Source organism: Palaemon carinicauda, unplaced genomic scaffold (genome assembly GCF_036898095.1).
Source record: "Palaemon carinicauda isolate YSFRI2023 unplaced genomic scaffold, ASM3689809v2 scaffold128, whole genome shotgun sequence".
NCBI lineage: Eukaryota > Metazoa > Arthropoda > Malacostraca > Decapoda > Palaemonidae > Palaemon > Palaemon carinicauda.
Genome location: NW_027168793.1, coordinates 135001 through 160000, shown reverse-complemented (window position 1 = coordinate 160000; position 25000 = coordinate 135001). Strand labels below are relative to the sequence as shown.

General features: G+C 36.4%; 2 protein-coding genes across 2 annotated transcripts in view; one reads left to right on the top strand and one right to left on the bottom strand.

Moving 5' to 3' along the window:
- The window catches only part of LOC137635463 (uncharacterized), a 62214-nt gene extending 57409 nt beyond the window's left edge, over positions 1–4805 (bottom strand). Inside the window, exon 1 of the mRNA XM_068367925.1 lies at positions 4312–4805. Within this exon, the coding sequence (XP_068224026.1) occupies positions 4312–4504 (193 nt within the window). The 5' untranslated portion in view covers positions 4505–4805. The remainder of the gene's footprint in view (positions 1–4311) is intronic.
- The window catches only part of LOC137635464 (actin-related protein 8-like), a 140353-nt gene that overhangs the window by 86918 nt on the left and 28435 nt on the right, over positions 1–25000 (top strand). Inside the window, exon 4 of the mRNA XM_068367926.1 lies at positions 23229–23345. Within this exon, the coding sequence (XP_068224027.1) occupies positions 23229–23345 (117 nt within the window). The remainder of the gene's footprint in view (positions 1–23228; positions 23346–25000) is intronic.

The following is a 25000-nucleotide window of genomic DNA, read 5'->3' as shown; positions in this document are numbered from 1 at the left end:
TCTATTAAAATATTCGATCAAATGAAAACAAGAACTGACGACGTAAAACCAACTTGATCCTAAGACCTTGACTTACATAGTGATTCATTCATGTCCACATTTAGAACTGTGTTTAGGACATCTCAGTACACGTATTCGTCTGCGTTGTTTAAAGGATGGAGATACTGCAATATTCAAGGTCTTTAGAATACAAGGTCTAGCCACGCGTAGCTTGGGTCGGATTTTAAAACCTGAGTTTCCATATGTCAATAGAAATTCGTGTATTCATGTATTCGACTACTGCACAAGGTCGGGGCTTTTTTGGGTACTAAATTATATTTGAATAATGTTATCAGCGTTAAAGTGGGGTAAATCAGAATGCAAGACATGTTTAATGATAGATTTGAAAATATTCTATTGATTATTTATTACATATGTATATATATATATATATATATATATATATATATATATATATATATATATATATATTTATATATATTTATATATATATATATATATATATATATATATATATATATATATATATATATATATATATATATATATATACACATACACAACAAATCAAATAGGACATAGTAATAGTTCATATGCATTTTGGCTATTGAATTACCTATAACCAAATTAATTAGGAAACTATTTTCTTTTTCTCAACCTTACTCTGAAAATTTATTGTTCTATTCAATATCCTAATCCAAATAAGACATAAATTCCTCAGGCAATGCTATATGTTCCAGGGTTTTCTGTCCATGGTGACATATAAACATTTTCTCTCTGGTTTTTACCTCTGTAATAAATTCTTTGCTTGGTTTCATGAGACACAATCTTTCTCTGCTTACTACTCCAATCCAAGAGACGTCGTCCTCAGCCACTTTCAACCCTAAGTTCGGGTATTGTGGAAACTTCTTTGTAATGAAACCACGCCAATATTCTAGTCCTTTTTCTATAACAGTTTCTAAATCTAAGGATTCCTTATCATATCTTGAAAAGTTTCTGTCCCCAATGGTAAGCAGCTCTTCTAGGAGAAGGACATTCCAAAATCAAACCATTGTTCTCTAATCTTGGGTAGTACCATAGCCTCTGTACCATGGTCTTCCACTGTCTGGGGTTAGAGTTCTCTTGCTTGAGGGTACACTCAGGCACACTGTTCTATCTTATCTTATTTTTCTTCCTCTTGTTTTGTTAAAGTTTTTTATAGTTTATAAAGTGATATTTATTTTAATATTGTTGCTCTTCTTAAAATATATTATTTTTCCTTATTTCCTTTCTTCACTGACCTATTTTCCCTGTTTGTAGCCCCTGGGCTTATATCATCCTGCTTTTCCAACTAGGGTTGTAGCTTAGCAAGTAGTAATAATAATGATAATAGTAATAATAATAATTTACACTTCTTCCTAAAAGTTCTCTCACAGAACCACTGTTTATGTAATTATTTTCATCTATTGTAAAACCCTGATCAAAATAATTATTCCGAATAAGTTTCACAAATTGGGGAGCATAAGCAAAAATATAAATTTCACGTCCACTGTCTGCTGGGTTTTCAAATAATGATTTCATTTCACATTCTAAGGTTTTCCAAAGCCTCATGTTTCTTGGGATTATGTCATTAACCATGGCAACTACGGGGTGAATTGGTGATTCTGCTTTCAATACCAAACTGAAAATGAGGGATTTCGTCTTGTTACACGCAAAGTCATAAAAGACATTTGTTTTCATGATGTCAGCACACCACGCACAATTACGCATTGCATTTTATTTGTTCAGATTGTATAAAACATCACTACATATGTTGTGGCCTGATTGGTAACGTCTCTGCCTGGTGTTTGCCAGTCGGGGGTTCGAGTCCCGCTCAGACTCGTTAGTGCCATTCGTGTCTGCAACCTTACCATCCTTGTGAGCTAAGGAAGGGGGTTCGGGGGAGCCTATAGGTTTATCTGTTGAGTCATCAGCAGCCATTGCCTGGCCCTCCATGGTCCTAGCTTGGGTTGAGAGGGGGTTTGGGCGCTGATCATTATATGGTCAGTCTCTAGGGCATTGTCCTGCTTGATAGGGCAATGTCAGTGTCCCTTGCCTCTGTATTTATGAGCGGCCTTTAAACTGCTTTATGTCTCATCAGATTGACCACTGGTTCCATAATCATCCGACTCTACAGACAATTTAGATATCCAGCGATTCATTGGGGAACTTGAAGGAAAAGGAAAGTTTTACGTTTCTCTCTCAGATACTTGTAAGCTTTTGGGATTAGATTTCGCAGAGCCAAAGTACAACTTATTTCATCATCATTCCAATATCTATCAGGTTTCCCTCTTAAAATAGACACTAGTTCAGAAGGCGAGATAAACTTGAATTATTTTTGCAGTGTCCTTCGCACTTTTCCACTTCATCTTCAAACATTTCCCTAAAATAAATTCATTTTCCATATCGCATTTTCACTTTTTCCAAAGTTCCCTTCTACTTTTCCACTGTTCTTGAACACGACTCACTTTCCTTCTTCTATTCTACATCTGATGTTTGAAGGATTTATTCAACAAGTCGTGTTTGTCTTCTCTTGATAGCTCTTACCTTCCCATGATTATTTGTACAGTCATCTGTTAATCAGCCAAATCATCGGATAATGGTAATGAAAACATTTTCTTCTAAAGTAAACACACAACGATGTATAGATATATATATATATATATATATATATATATATATATATATATATATATATATATGTGTGTGTGTGTGTGTGTGTGTTTGTGTATTTATACATATAAATATATATATATATATATTTATGATATATATATATTATATATATATATATATATACATTTATATATATATGTATATATATATATATGTGTGTGTGTATTTATATATATAAATATATATATATTTATAATATATATATATATATATATATATATATATATATGTGTGTGTGTATTTATATACAGTATATGTATATATATATATATATATATATATATATATATATATATATATATATATATATATATATATATATATATATATATATATATATAATCACTTACATGCATGCATACATACATACAACCCACCGAACAAACACCGTTGTTTTTTCTGTGGGCTAATCTATAATTATAGTCGGTAGATAGTGACGTCATGAAACACCCTGCGCTTAACGCAGAAAGAGATACAATTTTCATATTAAATATAAGCTAATTATTATTATTATTATTATTATTATTATTATTATTATTATTATTGTTATTATTATTATTATTGTTATTATTATTATTATTGTTATTATTATTATTATTGTTATTATTATTACTTGCTAGGCTACAACCCTAGTTGGAAAAGCAGTATACTATAAGCCCAGGGGCCCCAATAAGGAAAATAGCCCAGTGAGGAAAGGAAACAAGGCAAAATAGAATATTTTAAGAACAGTAACAACAATAAAATAAACATTTCCTTCATAAACTTTATAAACTATTAAAAAAAGTATAAGAGGAAAAGAAATTAGATGGAATAGTGTGATCTAGAGTACCCTCAAGCATAGAGTCTTTAATATTGCTAACCAAATATATACCACTTTTCTAATTTGCATATTATATTTTGTGACAAAAACTGCATGAAGCATTATAAAGCAAAACAGTAAATACTTGAATAAGGTCATTCAAGTCGTAGGATTACACTTGACGACTGTGTTTCTCTGATAAATATTCTTGATAGCATTTCTTGTATTACAGATAAATATTCGATAACCTTAATGTCTGAACGAACAAAGGATGACACATACTTAGATTTACAACTTCCTCGTCGCTTTGAGTCATATTTCAAAATATCAATGACATTACATACCGGATATTTTATTTTTATTCTTATAAAGATTTGAGAAAATACATTAAGAAAAATACTATTGTAAAGTATCCGTAATATTGAAAGGAAACTGATTTTAACAATGAATAGAATACAAAAATTGGTTACAGATTGTACCGGGGAAAAAAAATTCGAATATATAAAGTCATTACACCTATCGTGTATTTACGTGAAATATGTTTTATATATATATATATATATATATATATATATATATATATATATATATATATATATATATATATATATATATATACTAAAGACAGATACACGTATGAGATTTATACAACTGACAGAAAGCAAATTATGAGACCCATAGAAATGTTCAAAATAAGATTAACAATATTCAATAGATATTTATATTTGATTAACATTATTATCATTATTAATAGACACGTACAATATATAAGTCGTATTTAAGAAGGCTTTTGAACAGAAATATTTCATATATCTTACCTGCTTTCAAGAGATGCTCCTTGTCCGATGTTGCTGTATTAATTTGTTGCACAATCAGCAAAAATTTCAATATTTTTCGTATCCAGTCAACATTGCTGTTGTGTCTCGCTTTGTCTAAAGTTTTGCTCACTGAGTTCGTTGTCTTGAAAGAATCGGTCTTTTCATTGCTATCCTTCTGATTCTTTACTGGCATTGTATTTAGGTTTAAAGTTCAGACAAAATGCATAAGAACTGTCTGTGATTTAATATGATTGGTTTGAGGAAAACTTTCGACTTGACGCTATTCACTTGCGACCACTTTCGGTCCTGGTGTAGGATGCTTGGGGAGTGTGAAGAAAGGATAACGGTAAATGTGGTGGTATTGACCTCAGGAAAACCGGTAAACAGGAATGCTTCCACTAGAATAGTACTCAGGAATATAACTAATTTATAATTTTTTCCTATCAGTCGTTGAAAAGCATAGTTTGCTTACTTTTCAGCAGACGATAACTTCATCCGAACACACCCTAAAAAACGTACATGCATTCATTCAATTTTTTTTTTTTTCGTTGGTAACGGAGAAAATTCCTGAATATAATAATTTATTATGGGTTATTTTAGTAAGCACACCTGCTTGTTGGCCAAAACTCACATACAGTGTTTATATGTCTACAGTAACCTTACTAAAACACGTCTGCCGGGATATTTTGTGTTCAAACGCTCGGAGTTACTACTGTCCATTGACGGAGTTGTGAATAACAGAGTTGCCAGGTTTTCTAAATGAGAAAAGGCCAACTATTAATCAACAGAAGCTTTAAAATGCCAACCCATTAGTAGAAAAGGCCAAATATTTAGTATTTAAGACCCGCCTTTTTCATATTACTAAAGGCCAACCAATTTAAAAAGAAGGCCAATTTGAGGGGTTTTTTTGGCCTGATAAAGGCCGAACTGGCAACTCTTTTGTGATCATAGCATATCGCTGAATGTAGTGTGTGTGTGTGTGACACGGCCCCCCACCAGATTATTTTCTAGGCCTGTGATTGGCTGATGGTGGGAGGATGGAGGGTCCTTCATGACACCATAAAACGCAATAAATTATTTCCTGTTAACGAGAATTTGTCTATGTCGTGTCCTTGCAAACAGGATTGTTACATAGTGCATTATGCAACGTGTAGGACTTTTCGTTATTACAGGCAGATATGCTCACATTGTGTGTGTATATAATACACTATATATATATATATATATATATATATATATATATATATATATATATATATATATATATATAAATATATATGTATATATATATATATATGTATATATATACATATATATATATATATATATATATATATATATATATATAAATATATTAATACTATATATATATATATATATATATATATATATATATATATAAATATATGTATGTATATTATATATATATATATATATATATATATATATATATATATATATATATAAATCTATATATATGAATACATATATAAATATATATAATATATATACATATATTTATATATAAACATATAATATATATATATATATATATATATATATATGTGTGTGTGTGTGTGTGTGTATGTATATAGTATATAATATATATATATATATATATATATATATATATATATATATATATATATGTATATATATTGTGACGTAACGTGCAGGCTATGCTCTTTAAAGAAAGTATTATTCTGACTCTTTAAATGACACTGTATCGTCATGTCAACCAGATCATCTAATTGACACTGTGATGTCTTTTAAAAGGACTGAACTCATTAATACTATTAACGGTTCGTTTTCCAGAGTTAATGAATAGGAGTAAATTTTGAACACACTTTATAATGGTAAAATCAGGACATACTTATGGTCTACTTATTTCTAATCACGGGAAAAAACCATGTTTGAAATTTATTTATTATAAATTTGTCGAGATTTTCTTAAAGTTAAAAAAAAAAAAAAAAAACTTCTAGATTCACAATATTTAATCAATCAAAAATATATGAAATATAAAGCATAAATGTCAAAATGATAAGAATACAAGATCAACAATGAAAGAAAAACTATAAATGAATGAAACAATGCTGTTTTATTCAGCCATTTTCCTTGAAATAAAAACAACCATTTAGTTCGTTAGAACATTAGACGTACTTTAGAGCAATTAAAAAAAACTGCCACACCATTTGTGATAATCCATGATACCAACACAACTTCACCAAGGAGAATACTTGAATTGTAAACACTTTCCCATATCAAATTACTTCTGAAATAAGGTAATTTGGCTTACACAAGTTGATTCAAATTACTAAAAGTCAAGTGAATTGCAAATGGCTGACAAGGACCTTTCTAAATTACTAAGGAGTAATTTCCCTTGACAGTATTCTAGAAGTTTTATTCCAGCTGTTACCAAGTTGTGGAATGATCTTCCTAATCGGGTAGTTGGAGCAAATGTTTTCATGTTGACCAGGATGACATGAGTCTTTTTATTGTTTATATATGACATGTTTTTGATGTTAATAGTTTATATAGGACATATCTGTTTTGGCGTTGTTACTGTTTTTAGAATGATATATTGTTAATTTATTCTCATCATTTATTTACTTCCTTATTTCCTTTCCTCACTGGGTTATTTTTCCCTGTTGGAGCCCTTGGGCTTATAGCATCTTGCTTTTTCAACTAGGGTTGTAGCTTGGCTAGTAGGCCTAGTAATAATAATAATTACTATTCGAATCCCTATTCCCTGAGTTTCACTATTTGATTATGTAGGCCTTGGTACTCTCTCTCTCTCTCTCTCTCTCTCCCTCTCTCTCTCTCTCTCTCTCTCTCTCTCTCTCTCTCTCTCTCTCTCTCTCTCTCTCTCTCAAGGTCGGCTGGTACACTCTGAAACACATGTTCTGAGGCGCTCAGTCTCAGCTAGTTAGGGTTGGTACCGGGGATATGGTAGAACCTCAATTTCACCGGGGTTGCGGAGTCCTTTCTCACATAAGAGGTCGAATCACTGTCCTTCTGAGGGGAATGATTACTTTTCCCCTCTCTGGCTGTACTGTAGAAACTAACTCTCCTACTTGTTGTAAGCTCCTAGGTCGACGAAGGGAATCCGAGCAATCATCCCTCTCTTTCTCTTCATTGGTTACTTCAAAGTTCACAGGGCAGACTTGAGGGGTCAGCGTCCAAGAGCCGCAATTGACCCCTTTTTACTTCTCTGGTTGTTGGCCAATCATGGATGAGCCCTGTGGAAGACACACGCACACACACACACACACACACCCATAGCTTTCGCCCTGGACGTGGACAGGGGACTCTTAGCCCATGAATATATCATCATCAACATCTCCTACGCCTATTGACGCAAAGGCCCTCAGTTAGATTTCGCCAGTCGTCTCTGTCTTGAGCTTGTAATTCAATACTCTCTGCCTTCCTTGTTCCTCTTACGGGATTCTCTTTCGCACATCTCTTTAGCGGTTGAACCTGGGAAAGAGAGGAAATTTCAATTTCAAGTGTCTGGCAATTAATGGCTATGGGCATAGAAGGGACCTACTTTGATGGTTGAGGTGTGGCTGCTGGTATACCTCACGAGTAATGGGGATTCACGACAGCGAAGCCATATCGAAGAATAAATAGAGCAGTATCATATTTCTTGGAGGGTAAAACTCAACCTACTTCACATTTTCCCCACTTAAAAAAATTTCCAGCTCAATGGAAATTAAATCATCTACTTAATCACTAAAACTGGACTCACCGCTTGGTTCTTATTAGATAGTTGGCATTTCTTGACATAAACGTTTTACAATCATCCTTAACCTATGTGCACACACATTGAACCCTAATTCATCTGTGAAAGGCAGTCTGCCAGAACGTTCTGATTCCCCAGCGTATGTTGTATGTTCAAGTTTATTTCCTGTAACCGTAGGCTCCATTTGAGTAGTCTATGGTTGTGGCTTTTTATAGTATGCAACAATGTTAGGGGATTGTGGTCTGTGAAGATGTTGGTAGGCAGTGAGTTACATTGAAGGTAAATAGAGAAATGTTCTACAGCAAGGAGTAAAGCCAATAAATCCTTTTCTATGGTGGCATAGTTCTTATCATGTCAGTTAAATTTCTTGGGGTAGTCCATGGGATGCTTCATGTTTTGATCATCTTCCTGTAATAAGACTGCACCAGCCCCATGATCACCAGCATCTACTGCTGTTTCAAATTCCCTATCAAAATCTGGTGCCTTCAGCTCAGGTAATAGACTTAGCAATTTCTTAAGTGATTCAAATGCATCTTTACAGTTGGTAGACCATACATACCTGTTATTCTTATTGAGAAGATTAGTGAGATTTAAGGCTCTGGTAGAATCGTTTTCACAGAACTTTCGGTAACCAGTCATTCCCAGGAACCGATGTAATGCTCAGCGTCTTTGCTAGAATGGAAACTGTTGTATGCTCTCAACCTTTACTTGCACTGGCTGAACAAACCCTTAACCTACTATATGCCTTAAGTAGGTGACCTTTGCCTGTCCAAAATCACAGTGTGAGAGGTTGATTGTCAAGTTGGCCTCTGCTAAACGTTTGAAAAGGACTTTTAATCTCTTCAGGTGTGCCTTCCAAGAGTCACTGTTGATAATAATGTCATCCATATATGCAGCAATACCTTTTAGGTCTTATATCAAACTGTTAATCATTTACTAGAACATCGCTGGAGCATTCCTCATCCCAAAGGGTATCACAAAAGATGAAACCTTCTTGGCTCTCTCAGTGAGAGGAACACTCCAATATCCCTTCCAAAGGGGAAAAGAATCTGGCTTTGTGACATTGTTCACCTTTCTATAGTCTGTACAGAACCGGACTCCACCATTATGATTTTCCACTAACACACATGGTGAACTCCACTGTGAGGAACTCTTTCTAATAATCTCTTGCTTTAGCATGTAGTCAATTTCCTCCAAGCTGTGTTCGCTTCTTTGGTGACACACTATACCCGTGATGACAGACTGGGCGTGCATCTCCCACATCCACATCATGTTCCATTATGTTTGTCAGGCCAGGAACATCAGGAAACAACACAGCATACTCTTCCCTTAAAGCTTGGACATCATCTTGCTGCTTGGTCTTGAAGTCCCTGAGAACCTCAATATTCTCTAGTCAGGCTTCGAGAGATGTGCCCTTAAAACTGGTTTTCTCTTCTTCAACACCTTGAATATTCTGTTCTTCTTCAACACCTTGAAGATTCTGTTCTGCCTCCTCTTCTTCACCTTGAGGATTCTGTTCTTTCTCCTCTTCTTCACCTTGAGGATTCTGTTCTTTCTCCTCTTCTTCACTTTGAGGCTTCTGCTCTTCCTCCTCTTTACCTGGAGGATACTGCTCTTCCTCTTCTTTTAGTTGCTGTGCCTGTCTCCTTATTGCAGATATATGAACAGGCCCAGTAACTAGCTGTAGGGCACTGGCATTAGCACTGGTATTCCGAACAACATATGGCTTCATCATGTTGATGTGTCACACCTGGTGTTCCTTTCTTTGGTATAGTGTCCCATCACATAACCCAGTTTGCTGAGCTTCTTCACGACCTAATATAGCCCCTGGTACTTGGCCGCTAAGGAACTACCAGGATCAGGTAGAAAGATGAGCCCATTGTCTCCCTTTGGAACTGTTATACTTTTGTCCTACTTACTTGGTCATTCCACGCTTTCATTTTTCCTTGAGACTTATGCATTTCCTTGTGGCCTGTTTAGCAGACCTCGTGCAAGCACTGTCGAAAACTCACCCCATAGTCTAGCATATTGGTACTTTTGTTCTTCATGGGTCCATATTTTCCTCAATAGTTTGAGAGGTCCACGTACTTAGATGTCTGAAGACCAACAGAAAGGGGAAAAACCCCAGAGATTCTTGCCGTGAATGTTGAATAGCAAACAACAAGAACGGCATGCCTGTGTTCCAATCTCGTGTTTTCTGGTCTTCACAGTATGTACGTAATGTATTTTTCAGTGTGGCATGAAACCTTTCCAAAGCACCTGGAGACTGTGGATGATAAGCCGAGGATATTATGTGCTGCATTCCTAACTCCTTAAGGGTGCCTTCAAAGACTTTTGACAAGAAAACACTACTTTTGTCAGTTTGAATAACTTTTGGCAACTCGAATGTGGTCACGAACTATACCAGAGTATGCAACACATTATGACTCATTGCTACCCACAACGGATACGCTTCAGGAAAGTGTGTCGACGCACGCATTAGTGTCAACAAGGCTGTGTCCCTTCTTCGTCGTTGGCAGGTGTCCGGCAATATCCATGATAATTTTTGAGAAGGGTTCTTTCACCACTGGAATGGGTTGCAATGATGCCTTTCGATGATTTGGATCCTTTTCACATATCACTTGGTACGAGTAACAACTACGGCAATATTCTGCAACTCCCCTGTTCAAATTTGGCCAATAAAATTCCTGGGAAACTTTCTCGTGTGTCTTGCGTACTCCTAAATGCCCTCCCATTGGTTACTTATTAGGCAACCTGAAAATCTCTCGGTACTGTGGTGGCACTACCACCTGATGTAGAATGGTCCACTCAACATCAGTAGGCACCTTCTTAGGTCGCCATTTGTACATTGGGACATCATTCCTTGAGTAGTAACTGGAGGGTTCAGCCTCAAGTTCAATCAGGGATCCAGCTTCCTCCTTTATTCTTGCAATTTCTGAGTCTTGGGTTTCAGTGTAAATGAGCGACTCTCTTGAGTGTTCTAAAATTAATAAACTTGGTTGCACCACACCACTGTGCAATTAGGTGAAAGTGCCCACAAGCGCTCCTATAGGAACATCATCTCTATACTCTTTTTTTGGTTGAGTGGTACTACCACGGGTAATAGCACATGCTGGATACTCATTTTGTTCAATATTCACATTCCCTTCATTATTGTCAGCGTGAACTTACATTTTGTTGTGCAGCATGGTTGCCCAGCTATGTTATTTCCTAATAATAACTGTACCCCTTGCATTGGTGCCTCATCCACCAAAGCAACTGGAAATGTGCCAGAAATAAGAGTTTAAATTCACTGCATATAACGGCAATTCTTCTCTTCCCCTGATGTAGCAAACCACGACAGTGTCTCCCAAAGCTGATGATTCATCAAAGGATAAGACTATACAGGACAGTCTGTTTAACTCCAGTATCGCACATAATCCTTATCTGTACAGGTTTGGTACCGTGGTCCTGCAGAGACACAGATCCAGCGTCAATGAAGGCTTCCTGTCCTCGTCTTATGGCCTTGTCTTTCTTCTTCACCATCCATTGCCAGAACGACTGTCTTCTCATCACTTCATTAATGTTAAGTGCTTGATTTTGATTAGAGAACTTCTTTTCTCCTGGCTCATGATTTCCCTTGATCCAGCAGCGGCTAACGTCACATCCAAATCTGTGACAATAGGAATACTGTACTGTCTTTCCTTGGGGAGCCAATGGGTAGGTTCCATTGCTCTTATTCCCAGGCAGGGATATTTCCAATAGGTCGCAACAACCTTGGGGAGGCAGTATCTCTCAGAGTTAAATTATCATTAAAGGAAATTCCCTGTAGAGTTAATATTTACGTAGTTTTCCTCGGGTGTGAGACTTTCTCTTAAAGAACCGGGGATTAATAGATTCCATGTATTTCCTCTCTACAACACTGTATGTGTATATTCCAGGTATAGATATGGCAGGGATAATAGCATTTTCTTTTGGAACCACCCTTAACCCTTACTTGACAGTGTACGTCTAGTAACACAGATACGAACGCTCTCATTATTCCCTGGCTGATGTCTGTTGACATCTTGGTAGAATAATGGGAAGAGATGCCTTGTGCAGGCTATGTGAAGTTGCTTTGGTACCTGAAGGCCATATTGGAAGTGGCAACTGAATACCTCTCCTGAACTAAGGTGTCACAGTTTTTTTATAAGTATAACAAATATTTTTGATGAACGTATGCGTTCACACACTGTGATTATAATACCATTTGTAAATAAAATGAGAAATCACACTTTAAACGTGACAGTTGTTTCGGAAGACACTGCCACTTTTCTTGGTACATTTGGCAGGTGATATACAGTTCCCTGTCACATTTGAAGACTTGTGAGGAATTGTTTTGAAATTAAAGAAATCTTCCTAGATAAGAATGGAAATTATGTGAAATGGGAGTACACATAACCTTTGTACAGACTCCAAGAAAAAGTGCAACTCCATTTAGGTAATGTGACAATGATAAAATGATGAAAGAAAGAAAGGATGAACGTTAAGTTAGTGGCACAGCTCTTTAGTGAATTGGTTGCAACTTCTTCAGGATTCTGACTTGATGAACAAACGAAGGGAATTTTAAGGAAGTAAAGCTACTCTTGATTTCATAATGGTATTTAAACGCCTTCCTTGACATTAAATTCTAGAATTTCTAAATGCCAAGGGGTTAAATGCTTAATTCAGAAAATTAATACAAATTATATTAAATATTTTCTAATGAAAGCAGAAAAATATTTCAGTTCATTGAGGCTTCTAGATGGTAAAGACATCCTAAAATCTAATACAAAAACTAGATTATTTGGCTTTCTTTATTGCATACGAAGTCTTCAGATTCTTTACAGAGTTTGTGTTGCATCTGATGGTGGGCCTTTGCCATTTCTGATGACCTAAATACTCGGTGAAGATAACACTGAACTATTCTTTGGTCAAGCAATGAAAAAAAAAAAAACAGCGAGACAGGTCATAATGACTTGATGGATATAATTCTTGGCAACAGCTTGCCAGTTGAGTAGGTTTCCATATTTACTGCTTCAAGCAAAATAACGAATCTTGGGGCAGCGAATCATATAAATGCTTCTGTCTCAAGAGAGAATTTTATGTATTCACAAAGTATATTCAGAGGACAAGGAAGATAATTATAATAGTATTTCTAAGCATCACCAATTGTCAAAAATGTCCAAATGAAATAGTAGCTTATATTTCAGGCTTTGATTTTTTAAGTTAGTCTTTAAAGTGCCATGTATGCATTGATGTATCAACGTTCACCATCATCACTTCCTCCTACGCCTATTGACGCAAAGGGCCTCAGTTAGATTTTGCCAGTCGTCTCAATCTTAAGTTTTTAAATCAATACTTCTCCATTCAGCATCATCTACTTCACGCTTCATAGTTCTCAGCCATGTAGGCCTGGGTCTTCCAGCTCCTTTAGTACCTTGTGGAGCCCAGTTGAAAATTTGGTGAACTAATTTCTCTTAGGAAGGGCAAAGGCATGCCCAAACCACATATGTCACTCGAGTATCTCTCTTATAATTTTATATCCAATGCTGCCCTGCCAATTAACTCCCAATATTCTTCTTAGGGCTTTGTTCTCAAACATACTAAATCAGTTTGATATTGTTTCATTGTCATACCACGACTTATGTCCATATAGTAACACCGATCTCACTAAACTGATATATAGTCTGATTTTTATATGTAATTACAGGCGATTTGATTTTCATATTTAATTAACTTAGCCATTGTTTGATTTTTTTTTTCAATCTTTCATTAAAATCAAATTCTAAAGTACATGTATTAGAGATCATAGTTCCTAAATATTTAAATGATTCCACCTCATTAATCCTTTCTCCTTCCAGTGATATTTCATTACCATTGCACATTCCATTTACATCATCTCTGTCTTTCTTTTATTCATCTTGAGCCCAACCTCATGTGATATTTCATGCATTCTGGTAAACAAGCTTTGCAAGTCCTGTGGCATTTTGCTAATAAGGAAAGCGTCATCAGCATACTTTAGGTTATCTAATTTCCTATTACCAGTCCAATCCAATCCTTCTCCACCATCCCCAACTGTTCTATGCATTACAAAATCCATGAGGAGGATAAACAACATAGGTGACAACACATTCCCTCGGATTATACTCCATTGTTCACTGGAAATTCATTTGATAGGACTCCACTAACATTAACTTTGCACTTAATATGCTCATGAACAGACTAAATTTACATATTTAAGAGAGGCTCCATAGTAATGCAGGACTCCACAAAATTGGCATGTACACATTTTTAAAGGCTTTTTCATAGTGCACAAATGCCATCAAAAGGGGATTTCTATATTGTATACGTTGTTGTACCTCATGTTTTGAAATGAAAATTTGGTCAGTACAACTTCTGCCTTTTCTAAATCATGCTTGTTTATCTCTCAGCTTTTCATTAATCTTTCTCTCTAGTCTCTTTAGAATGTATATACTATATAGTTTCATGACATCGAACATAAGTGTGATGCCTCCTTTTTTTTGCCATTTTCACCAACACTCTTAGCTCTCATTCATCAGATTTTACCTCTTCTCGCCACATTCTACGAAATAGTCTTGTAAGTATTCAGGGAGTCACTTCATTTTCGGCCAATATCATCTCACCAGTTATTTCATCATATCTATGGGCTTTCCATCTCTTGAGTTTCCTATTGATAGCTTCGACTTCAAACACACTGAATTCGTTCATGTGCAGGTCAGGGTCTTCCTCAGCTTCAGGTATATCAATCAAATTATTCCCTTCAAATCTCTTATTCATGACCTCACTAAAGTGTTCCATCCAACGTTGCCTTTCTTCATTTTCTGTTGTAATAACAGATCCATCTTTCCTTTTGATGCTTCCTCTTTACTCCAGTAGAGATCTCATTAATAATTATGTGACCAATTCTTACACCATAGCTTCTCCCTGAATTCATAGCTTTGTCAACCTCATCTGCTCTCCTGTCTAGATATTCTCTCAATCATTCCTGACTTCTCTTTTGACCTCACTATCAATACTGGAATACTTAGCATGCTTTACTTTGTAATTTTCAATACTTCATCGAAAGCTGTCAACAATCAATTCCTGTTTTTGTCTTCTTTTTATAGTTTCCCAATTATAATTCGATATCCATGGTTTTCTCCTTGTAACTGCATGTCCCCAAACTTCACTATCAACTGACTGATATATGTTCTTAATATCATACCATTCTTCATTAATTGTCTGTTCTTTGTCTCTTAAAGTTTCCAAGACTGCAAATTGATTCCTACATTATATTGCAAAGGTTCGTGTGCTCATCTTCTAGAAGCTTTATTGTATCAAACCTAGGCATTCTGTCTACATTTCTGTTGGGTGCTTTCAGTTTTAATTTCTGTATGACAATGAGGAGCTGGTGATCACTACCAATATCGGCACCTCTATAGCTTCTTACATTTCTCAGAGTTCTCATTCTCATTATTAATAGCTATTTGATCAATTTGATTTTTTTAATTACTACATGATGAAGTCCATGCCAGTGTATATGTTTTGTTATTATTATTATTATTATTATTATTATTATTATTACTAGCTAAGCTACAATCCTAGTTGGAAAAGCAAGATGCTATAAGCCCAAGGGCTCCAACAGGGAAAATTATCCTTGTGAGGAAAGGAAATAAGGAAATAGATAAACAATATAAGAAGTAATGAACTATTAAAATGAAATATTTTAAAAAACGTTAGAAACATTAAAACAAAAATTTGATATACAAACTATAAAAGGACTTATGTGAGCTTGTTCAACATAAAAAATCTTCTGCGAGTTTGAACTTTTGAATTTCTACTGATTCAACCACCCGATTAGAAAGATCATTCCACAACTTGATCACAGCTGGAACAAGTGAGCAAGTCCTGAACGCGGACATGGTCCTCGTAGAGGACATACCTCCGCCAAGGTGACCTAGAGCGCCATATGTCCTAGAATCATGAATTGATGTGACTTCGACTTTCAAGTAACGTTTGACCTTTAATTTAGCTTAACCATTCAATGGCCTTGGCAGTTACCTGACACTGAGGTTGAAGGACTTTTGACTGTTTGTGTGTTGGTAGCATTGGGAAGCTCTTGTGGGTGTGTTTCACATGACCTTGGCTTCAAGTGACCTTGATCTTCAAATGTACTTGACCTTCACGTGACCTTGACCTTCAGGTGACCTTGACCTTCACGTGACCTTGACCTTCACGTGACCTTGACCTTCAAGTGACCTGCTTGACTTTTGACCTTCAAGTGATCTTTGTTCATTTGCCACTGATACTTAATATGACATTGATATAATGCACCAATATGACCTTGACCTTTGACCTTTATAAATTTGAACATCACCCATGGGTTGCGCCTGGACTAGGACTTCCCTGTTGGCTTATGCAAAAGTCAGTGCTTTATTTCTGTCTCTTGATATGGCCACTTATGTCATAGTGACACCAGTGACCCCTGTGACCTTGACCTTGGGGTGACCTTGACCAAAATTTAATCAGTTCTTCCATACACATTGGGGAACTACTTGGCCAAGTTTGAAGTGATTCCGTGTAGAAATGTGGCCTCTACGTTGTCCACAGACAGACAGACAAACAGAGAAACAAACAAACAAACAAACCGAACCGAAAACATAACCTCCGCCGCTTGGCGGAGGTAATAAAACTTTTAGAGTACTATGTAGTATTGAGCCTCATGATTGAGAAGTGCCTGACTATTAGAATTAATTGCATACCTAGTATTACGAACAGGATGGAATTGTCCGGGAAGATCTGAATGTAAAGGATGGTCAGAATTATAAAAGAAAACCTTATGCAACATGCATAATGAACTAATTGAACGACGCCAGAGATTAATATCTGGATCAGGAATAAAGAATTTAATAGACCGTAAGTTCCTGTCCAACAAACTAAGATGAGGATCAGCAGCTGAAGACCAGACAGGAGAACAATACTGGAAACAATGTAAAATGAACGAATTAAAACACTTCTTCAGAAAAGAATGATCACCAAAAATCTTGAAAGACTTTCTCAATAAGCCCATTGTTTTTGCAATTGAAGAAGATACAGACATTATGTGTTTCTCAAAAGTAAATTTGTTTTCGAGAATCACACCTAAAATTTTAAGAGTCATACAAAGTTAATGAAACATTATCAATGCTGAGATCCGGATGTTGAGGAGCCACGGTCCTTGACCTACTTACAATCATACTTTGAGTTTTGTTAGGATTCAACTTCATACCCCATAATTTGCACCATGCAATAATTTTAGCTAGATCTCTATTAAGGGATTCACTAACCCCAGATCTACATTCAGGTGATGGAATTGATGCAAAGAGAGTAGCATCATCTGCATATGCAACAAGCTTGTTTTCTAGGCCAAACCACATGTCATATGTATATAGTATGAAAAGTAATGGGCCAAGAACACTACCCTGTGGAACACCGGATATCACATTCCTATACTCACCATGGTGCCCATCAACAACAACTCTTTGCGATCTATTATTTAAAAAATCAATAATAATGCTAAGAAACGACCCACCCACTCCCAACTGTTTGAGTTTGAAAACAAGGGCCTCATGATTAACACGGTCAAAGGCAGCACTAAAATCAAGGCCAATCATACAAACTTCTCCTCCACAATCAAGGGATCTCTGTACAGCATTGGAGATTGTAAGAAGGGCATCACATGCTCCAAGGCCTTTATGAAAACCAAATTGCAAACTAGGGAACAGATGATTACTTTCAACAAACCTATCAATATGTTTTGCCTGGAGACGTTTAAAAACTTTAGATTGTATGGGAGTTATGGAAATTGGGTGGCAATCAGTTGGACTTGAGCTACCATAAACATTTACATAGTTGAGTAACATTACCAATTCTACAACAAGTGCTAAAAGCTCCTCTTATTGCTAAGTTACACAAAATAACAGATAACTTTGGAGTTCAGAAATCTGCAGTCTTTATAAAAAACAAAGGAAAAATACCATTTGGGTCTACACCTCAATAAGCATCAAGGTCCATCAAGAGAGCTTTAATTTCACGCTTTAATTTCACGAGATCGAAAAGCTAAACTAGTTAGTTTAGCATCAGGAAAACAGGAATGAGGAAGTTCGAGTTTCTCATTACTCTGTTTACTGTCAAACACATCAGCCAAAAGGGTTGCCTTTTCCTTTGGACAGTGTGTGACTAAGCCATCTGGTTTAAGTAAAGGAGGAACTGTTGCATCTACACCAAAGAGTGCAGATTTAAGGGTAGACCACCATTTATGTTCCTGAGTTGTACCAGAAAGGATTTCTTTTATGGTTAAATTGTACTCCTTTTCAGTTGAGGCATAACCTCTCTGAGCAAAAGCTCAAAGCTGAGTATAGTTATTCCAGGTCAAACCTGATCTGTTACCCTTCCAAAGATGATAGGCCTCCTGCTTCTCCAAATAAGCATGTCTGCAATCATCATTGAACTACGGTTTGTCCTTCACTCGGTACCTTAGCACACGAGAAGGGATACGCTTATCAATTATGTTGACTAGATTCTCATTCAAAGGGACAACAGGATCTACACTACTATATAATTGTGACCAATTCAAGCACAAAAGATCATGCAAAATCCCATTCCAGTCTGCTTGGGATTTCATATAAATTTTACAAGAGTATGATACATCAGGGACAGGCTGCTCAGTCTTGACTACTAATGAAATCAAGGCATGATCAGATGTCCTGACTGGAGAACCAACCTTACTAGTTATAACGCCAGGGGAGTCCATGTATACGAGGTCCAAGCAATTACCAGACCTGTGAGTAGCTCCATTTATGATTTGCTCACAGCCTGATTCAGAGGCAAAGTCTAAAGCTCTTAAGCCATGGCAATCAATAGGAGAGATATAACTTAACCAATCCCTATGGTGAGCATTAAAATCACTAACAAAGACAAAAGAAGCCTTTCTATCATCTTCCTGTATCTTAGCCATAATGGTAAGAAGACAATTGAAGATAGAATCATCCATGTCTGGATTCCGGTAGATGGAACACAAATAAAAGTTGTTATGCCTGCCACAAACTTTTATTACCTGAATCTCATGACATCCACATTGATAGCAGGACTTATGAGAAGCAGGGTACTCGGTCCTAATATACACCGCCATTCCCCTGGCCCTAGGGATGGCATCACGTTTCAACATTATTGGCTTCATAAAACCAGTTATAAGGAGCTCAGATGAGTGCCTCATACTAGAAACCAAAGTTACTGAGCACAAAAGAATATCATACTGTCTGGATGGAACTGTAAGGTCGTGAAGATTTGCGTGAAGACCACGAATATTGCAATATAGAAGATGACATTGACGAAATCTAGGACATACTGGTCCCGCATTTCGCTCAATGTCTCCATACAGCATGAGAATTAATAGAAATAAAAAAAGAGACATCATACTTTAAACCAGATTAACAAGAATTATAACAAAAACAATATATACACAAAATTATCAATCAAGTGATTGATGAAATAGTAAAAAGTAGGAAAAACTGGTCAACATGGAGGAGCCGATACACCATGCAAGACTAAATACCCTCCAGGATTGCCACTTCAACTGAAGGGAGGACAGTAAGGATGGTTTTGAGAAGAAAAAGTCAGAAAAAGGAAAAGACAACCTCTTAATAAACCACCAGGCATCCATGCCCCTTCTATTAAGCCTGCCCAACACACCATTTCTAAAAAACAAGTGGAAGAAAAAAAATAATAAGATAGAATAGTGTGCCTGAGTGTACCCTCAAGCAAGAGAACTCTAACCCAAGACAGTGGAAGACCATGGTACAGAGGCTATAGCACTACCCAAGACTAGAGAACAATAGTTTAATTTTGGAGTGTCCTTCTCCTAGAAGAGCTGCTTACCATAGCTAAAGTCTCTTCTACCCTTGCCAAGAGGAAAGTACACTGAACAATTGCAGTACAGTAATTAACCCCTTGGGTGAAGAAGTGTTTAGTATCTCATTGTTGTCAGGTGTATGAGGAAAGACAAGAATATGTAAAGAATAGGCCAGACTATTCTGTGTAGGCAAAGAAAAAATAAGCCATAACTAGAGAATGGGACCCAATGCATTACTGTGGCCAGTCAAAGGATCCAAGAAGTCTCTAGTGGTAGTATCTCAACGGGCAGTTGGTGCCCTGGCCAACCTACTACCTGTAGGAGAGGATATAACTTATTTATGTCTGTTGCTGTTTAAAAAATCTTTCTCTTATAGTATTCACTTTTTTTCCTTAGTAGGTAATTGTATTGATACATTGCAGTTTTGTATTCTACCCATGTTCTTTCAGTTTTTAACCAATTCCACTTTTTTTTTAATTCTTTTTTCCCTCTTTTTCTCTAAAGTCTCTTTCTCCATCAAACCAAGAAGATCGGTCTTTAACAATTATAGTCTTTTCCATCAGTGGATACATGGTATCATATTAACTTCTACTCACCCTTTCATATATGGTCATAAGGCAGTCATCACACATAGCTCCCAACAAACGTTGGTTATCATGATCGCAGGGAATACTTCTTCTTCTATTAGCGTGCTTTTTTCCCATTCGTGGGGGTAACACGGTTGCCTTCTTTTTGAAGGACTTTTGCTTTGGATTTTGGGGTGGACTGTAGTCCCGACCGGCTGCCCTGCCTGTCATCGCCTCTACCCTGGTAGCTTGTTTGTGTGTTGTACCAGCCAACATCGCCCTTCCTCCCAGCAGCAAGGAGTCATGGCATAGTTAGGTCGACAGTTTGAGACGTGTGAGGTGTCTGTCATGTTTTTAGGTGTTGGAATGGCTGTGTTTGTTTGTGTGTATTAGTCTGTAGCACCCAAACTAATCCTTCGATTACATACATAATCCAGAGATGTCTACACTGATAGCAAAGTGTCCGCTTTTTTGACTGGTCAGGTGCGGAGTTGAACCCTCGCCACAGACTTCTACGAAGTCCGAGCTTGTTGCCCAAACCGACTCAGCCATCGAGGCTCCCGCAAGGAATACTGATAGTATCATTTATGTTCTTTGTAACTTCTTCAATAAATACAAAAGGAGAGAAGTTTGCTTTATGTTTAAAGTTTATTTTCTTCACCACTGCTTGTTTATGTAGAGGTAGTCTAAACGTAATAAGTTTGTGCACTGGAGAGATAGTGCATTTCTCTTCTACATTTATATCAGATACAATGTTATTCATTCCATCACTTGAAACTAGGTCCAATATATGCACAGACAACATTATTTACAAATTGATATTATTCCAATAACTCGCTAAATGTTTGAGGATGTGTGCAAGCGAGAAGTTAGGTGATAACTGAGAGGTGAGGTGAATGCATGCAACTAAACTTTATTTAACAACCACTGAGTTTTTATACAGCTACTTGCAAGCAAGAACGTCACGAAATTTCAAACATGAAAAGCTAGTGCTAGAATGAAAACACAGGATGGTCTATTAACAGTGCAGGGAAGAGCGAGTGATACGATAAAAAATCAAAACTGTTCCAGCACACGAGTATGTATGAAACACGTGCGGTACAGATGCTTTACACTTTACTTTTGAGTAAACTTCTTGTAAGCAGCTCTTCTAGGAGAACGACACTATAAAATCAAACTATTGTTCTCTAGTCTTCGGTAGTGCCATAGCCTCTATACCCTGGCCTTCCACCGTCTTGGATTAGAGTTCTCTTGCTTGAGGGCACACTCGAGCACTCTATTCTATCTTATTTCTCTTCCTCTTGTCTTGTTAAAATTTTTATAGTTTAAATAGGAAATATTTATTTTAATGTTCTTGTTCTTAAAATGGTCTATTTTTCGTTGTTTCTTTTCCTCCCTGGACTATTGTCCCTGTTGGAGCCCCTGGGCTTATAGTATCCTGCTTTTCCAACTAGGGTTGTAGCTTAGCAAGTAATAATAATAATAATAATAATAAGAGTTTATGCACCTCGTGATCTTCCCAGACTTAACAAACATTATCCTAAGGTTTAACCACTTATTAGAAACATAAGGTGACTTAGAATTTGAAGATAAAGTGCAAATTAGATGGGACAGTGATAAACTTATATTTTAACCTTATTTTTACCTAGAGCTGTGGCAGCGCTAAGACTATAGTCCTTTTCTTTTAGTGAGGCATACTTGTACCGACTCGCAGCGGTGCCCTTTTAGCTGGGAAAAGTTTCCTGATCGCTGATTGGTTGGACAAGATAATTCTAACCAATCAGCGATCAGGAAACTTTTCCAAACTTAAAGGGCACCGCTGCGAGTCGGTGCAAATCTGCCTCGCTAAAAGAAATGGACTATAGTTCAATACTGTATTAGCATTTTCTCGGTCAAAACTACCCTCTCCGGTCTTCGGTAGTATTTTAAAAAGTTTCTATCTCCAGAATAAACAATATAGTTATCAGATTAACCATATTTGCAACTAAAATGTTATATGTATTTTCGGTTCTTCAATTAGTTTTGATATAATGTATTGTATAAACTGATTAGTACCTTCGCTTTGCAACCCCTGATAGCAATTTTGTTACCCTTGTTTTTTTCACACACTTCTTATTCAAAATTATAACAGGGGTTATCATACATGCATTAGCGACAGCTGTAAATAGCGTAGTCGGTGAATATATAAAGATGACAATTATTATAATTTTAAAGCAAAAAGGAAAATAAAACATTCCGAGAAGTAAGACCATGATCATGACTGCATTGGATCTTGTTCTCTGGTTACGGCTCATTTCCCTCTGCCTATACATACACCGAATATTCTGCCCTATTCTTTACATATTCTCCTATGTCCTTTCCCCTGACACCATCAATATTACCAAACAATTCTTCTTCGCTCAAGGGATGACCTACTGCACTGTAATTGTTTAGTGTCCACTTTCCTCTTGGTAAGAGACTCTAGTTTTGGTCAGCAGCTCTTCTAGGAGAAAGAGACTCCAAAATCAAACCATTGTTCTCTAGTCTTGGGTAGTGCCATAGCCTCTGTACTGTGGTCTTCCACTGTTTTGGAACAATAAGACTAGCAGCAGTGTTGTAAGATGATGATGATAAATTTTGCAGATGTCTGCATTTGTTTTGTAGTGGGTCGTAATGGGGTAATTCATTTACATGCAAGTGTCTTTAGAGTAAGATTAACATGAATCTTTATGCTTTACAGGACCATGTGGCCGCTACTTTTGGTGCTGGACTTGGTTTTTCTTGTGTTGTTGATGTTGGAGATCAAAAGACTTCTGTTTCTTGTGTCGAAGATGCTATCTCCCACCCAACTTCTCGAGTAAGTAGATAAATATTTGTTTTTTTTAATACACCTTATATCAAATGGTGTAGATTATATCATACTAGAAATTCATATTGAAGAAATTCCCATGTGCGTACTATATCGGCTTTTGCTCAACAAAATTTCCTTGCGTGTTAGACTTTGACATCAGTAATATCAAACATTTACTATTTGTATAAGCGTGTGTATAACTAGTGTGCTTTAAGAAGTTGAAGAACAGGAATTGTTGTTGGCTTTGTTTTAAGAATGCATTATTTTTTATTATTATTTTTGAATTATGATGATATTTAATTTCCTCAAAGACGTGTACAAGATAAAGTTGAAATGTTTTCCCAAAATCTTAAATTTCTCTTAAAGAATAAGTAAACACATTGGGAAACAATTCAACTCAGATGTATAAAGAAAAATAATGATTGTATAAATGTTTGCTCGTACAACATAAATACAAGATACTAAGGTCTAAGATATCATTCTCAGAAAAAAATATTTCATTGAAATTTGCTTTTCACCTGCTTTGAGAACTAGCCCTGCATAAACGTAAATTCCCTTTTTGGGCTCGAGCCATGTCGTCCTGATGGAAGTTCCTTTAGGCAGCTTCCTACTGTATAATATTTCTGTGAGTGATATTACAAGAGAATTACCGTCAGGTATCACGGAGTTCTAACCCCCGGAACGATATTTTACTGTACATGAAAGAGAACTTGGTCATTCTAACTTAACCTCTGTTGGTGGATGTAGAGTCATAGTAGGTTTTCGGTTTGGAGTGAACAGAGCAATGGTCGAAAAGGCTAGATTTATCAAACGTTGTCACGCAGAACATGCTGCTGTGTGAACGAGGAAGTTTGGACTCGGCTTAGTTCATAGTTCTCATATATAACTCGCAAACATTTTGGTTTGGAATAAATTTTAATTATTTGTTTCATTCTAGTTCCTAATGGCATTCACATAAGTGGAGAGGAAGCTATTAACTTGAAGAATTCCAATTTAGTTAGTGATCTTCAAAATCATCATTAGCTTTATAAGAGATTTTGATGTAGGGAAAATCTATTTTTGGGTGAAATAGCCGTGTCGTCCTGATGGAAGTTCCTTCTGGCAACTTTCTACAGTATAATATTTCTGTGATTGATATTATAACATATTTAGGCAGATTTCACTCACAAATCTATCCGATGGCCTTATGTAATAGAAGAATTGAGACGTATAAGTCAGGGAGGAATGAAAGTAACCAGAAGTGGCAGTCCTTGGAAGAACACCAGTTAGTAAGAAAGTAAGGAATGTGAAGAAGATTGAGACACTCCCACTATCGTTTGGGAGGAGCAAGTACCATTGGAATTTTCTCATTGCTGACGTAACATTGCCAATAATCGGTGCAGATTTCCTCAGCCATTTCCACCTCCTGGTTGATATAGCACTTCAACGTTTAGTCAACGTAGACTCATACTCGTCAACACCTTTTCAACCCACACCCTCCGACCTCGTGCTCCACATCAGTGCACCGATAGAGGCCTATGCCCACTTCCTCACATCGTACCTGGAAGTCTTTCACTCAGAACTTTGCCAAATGCCCACGGTTCCAGCCAAGTACAGTATTTATCACTAATCAAGATATCAGGTCCCCCGGTGTTTGCCAGATTCAGGCGTGTGAAAATAGA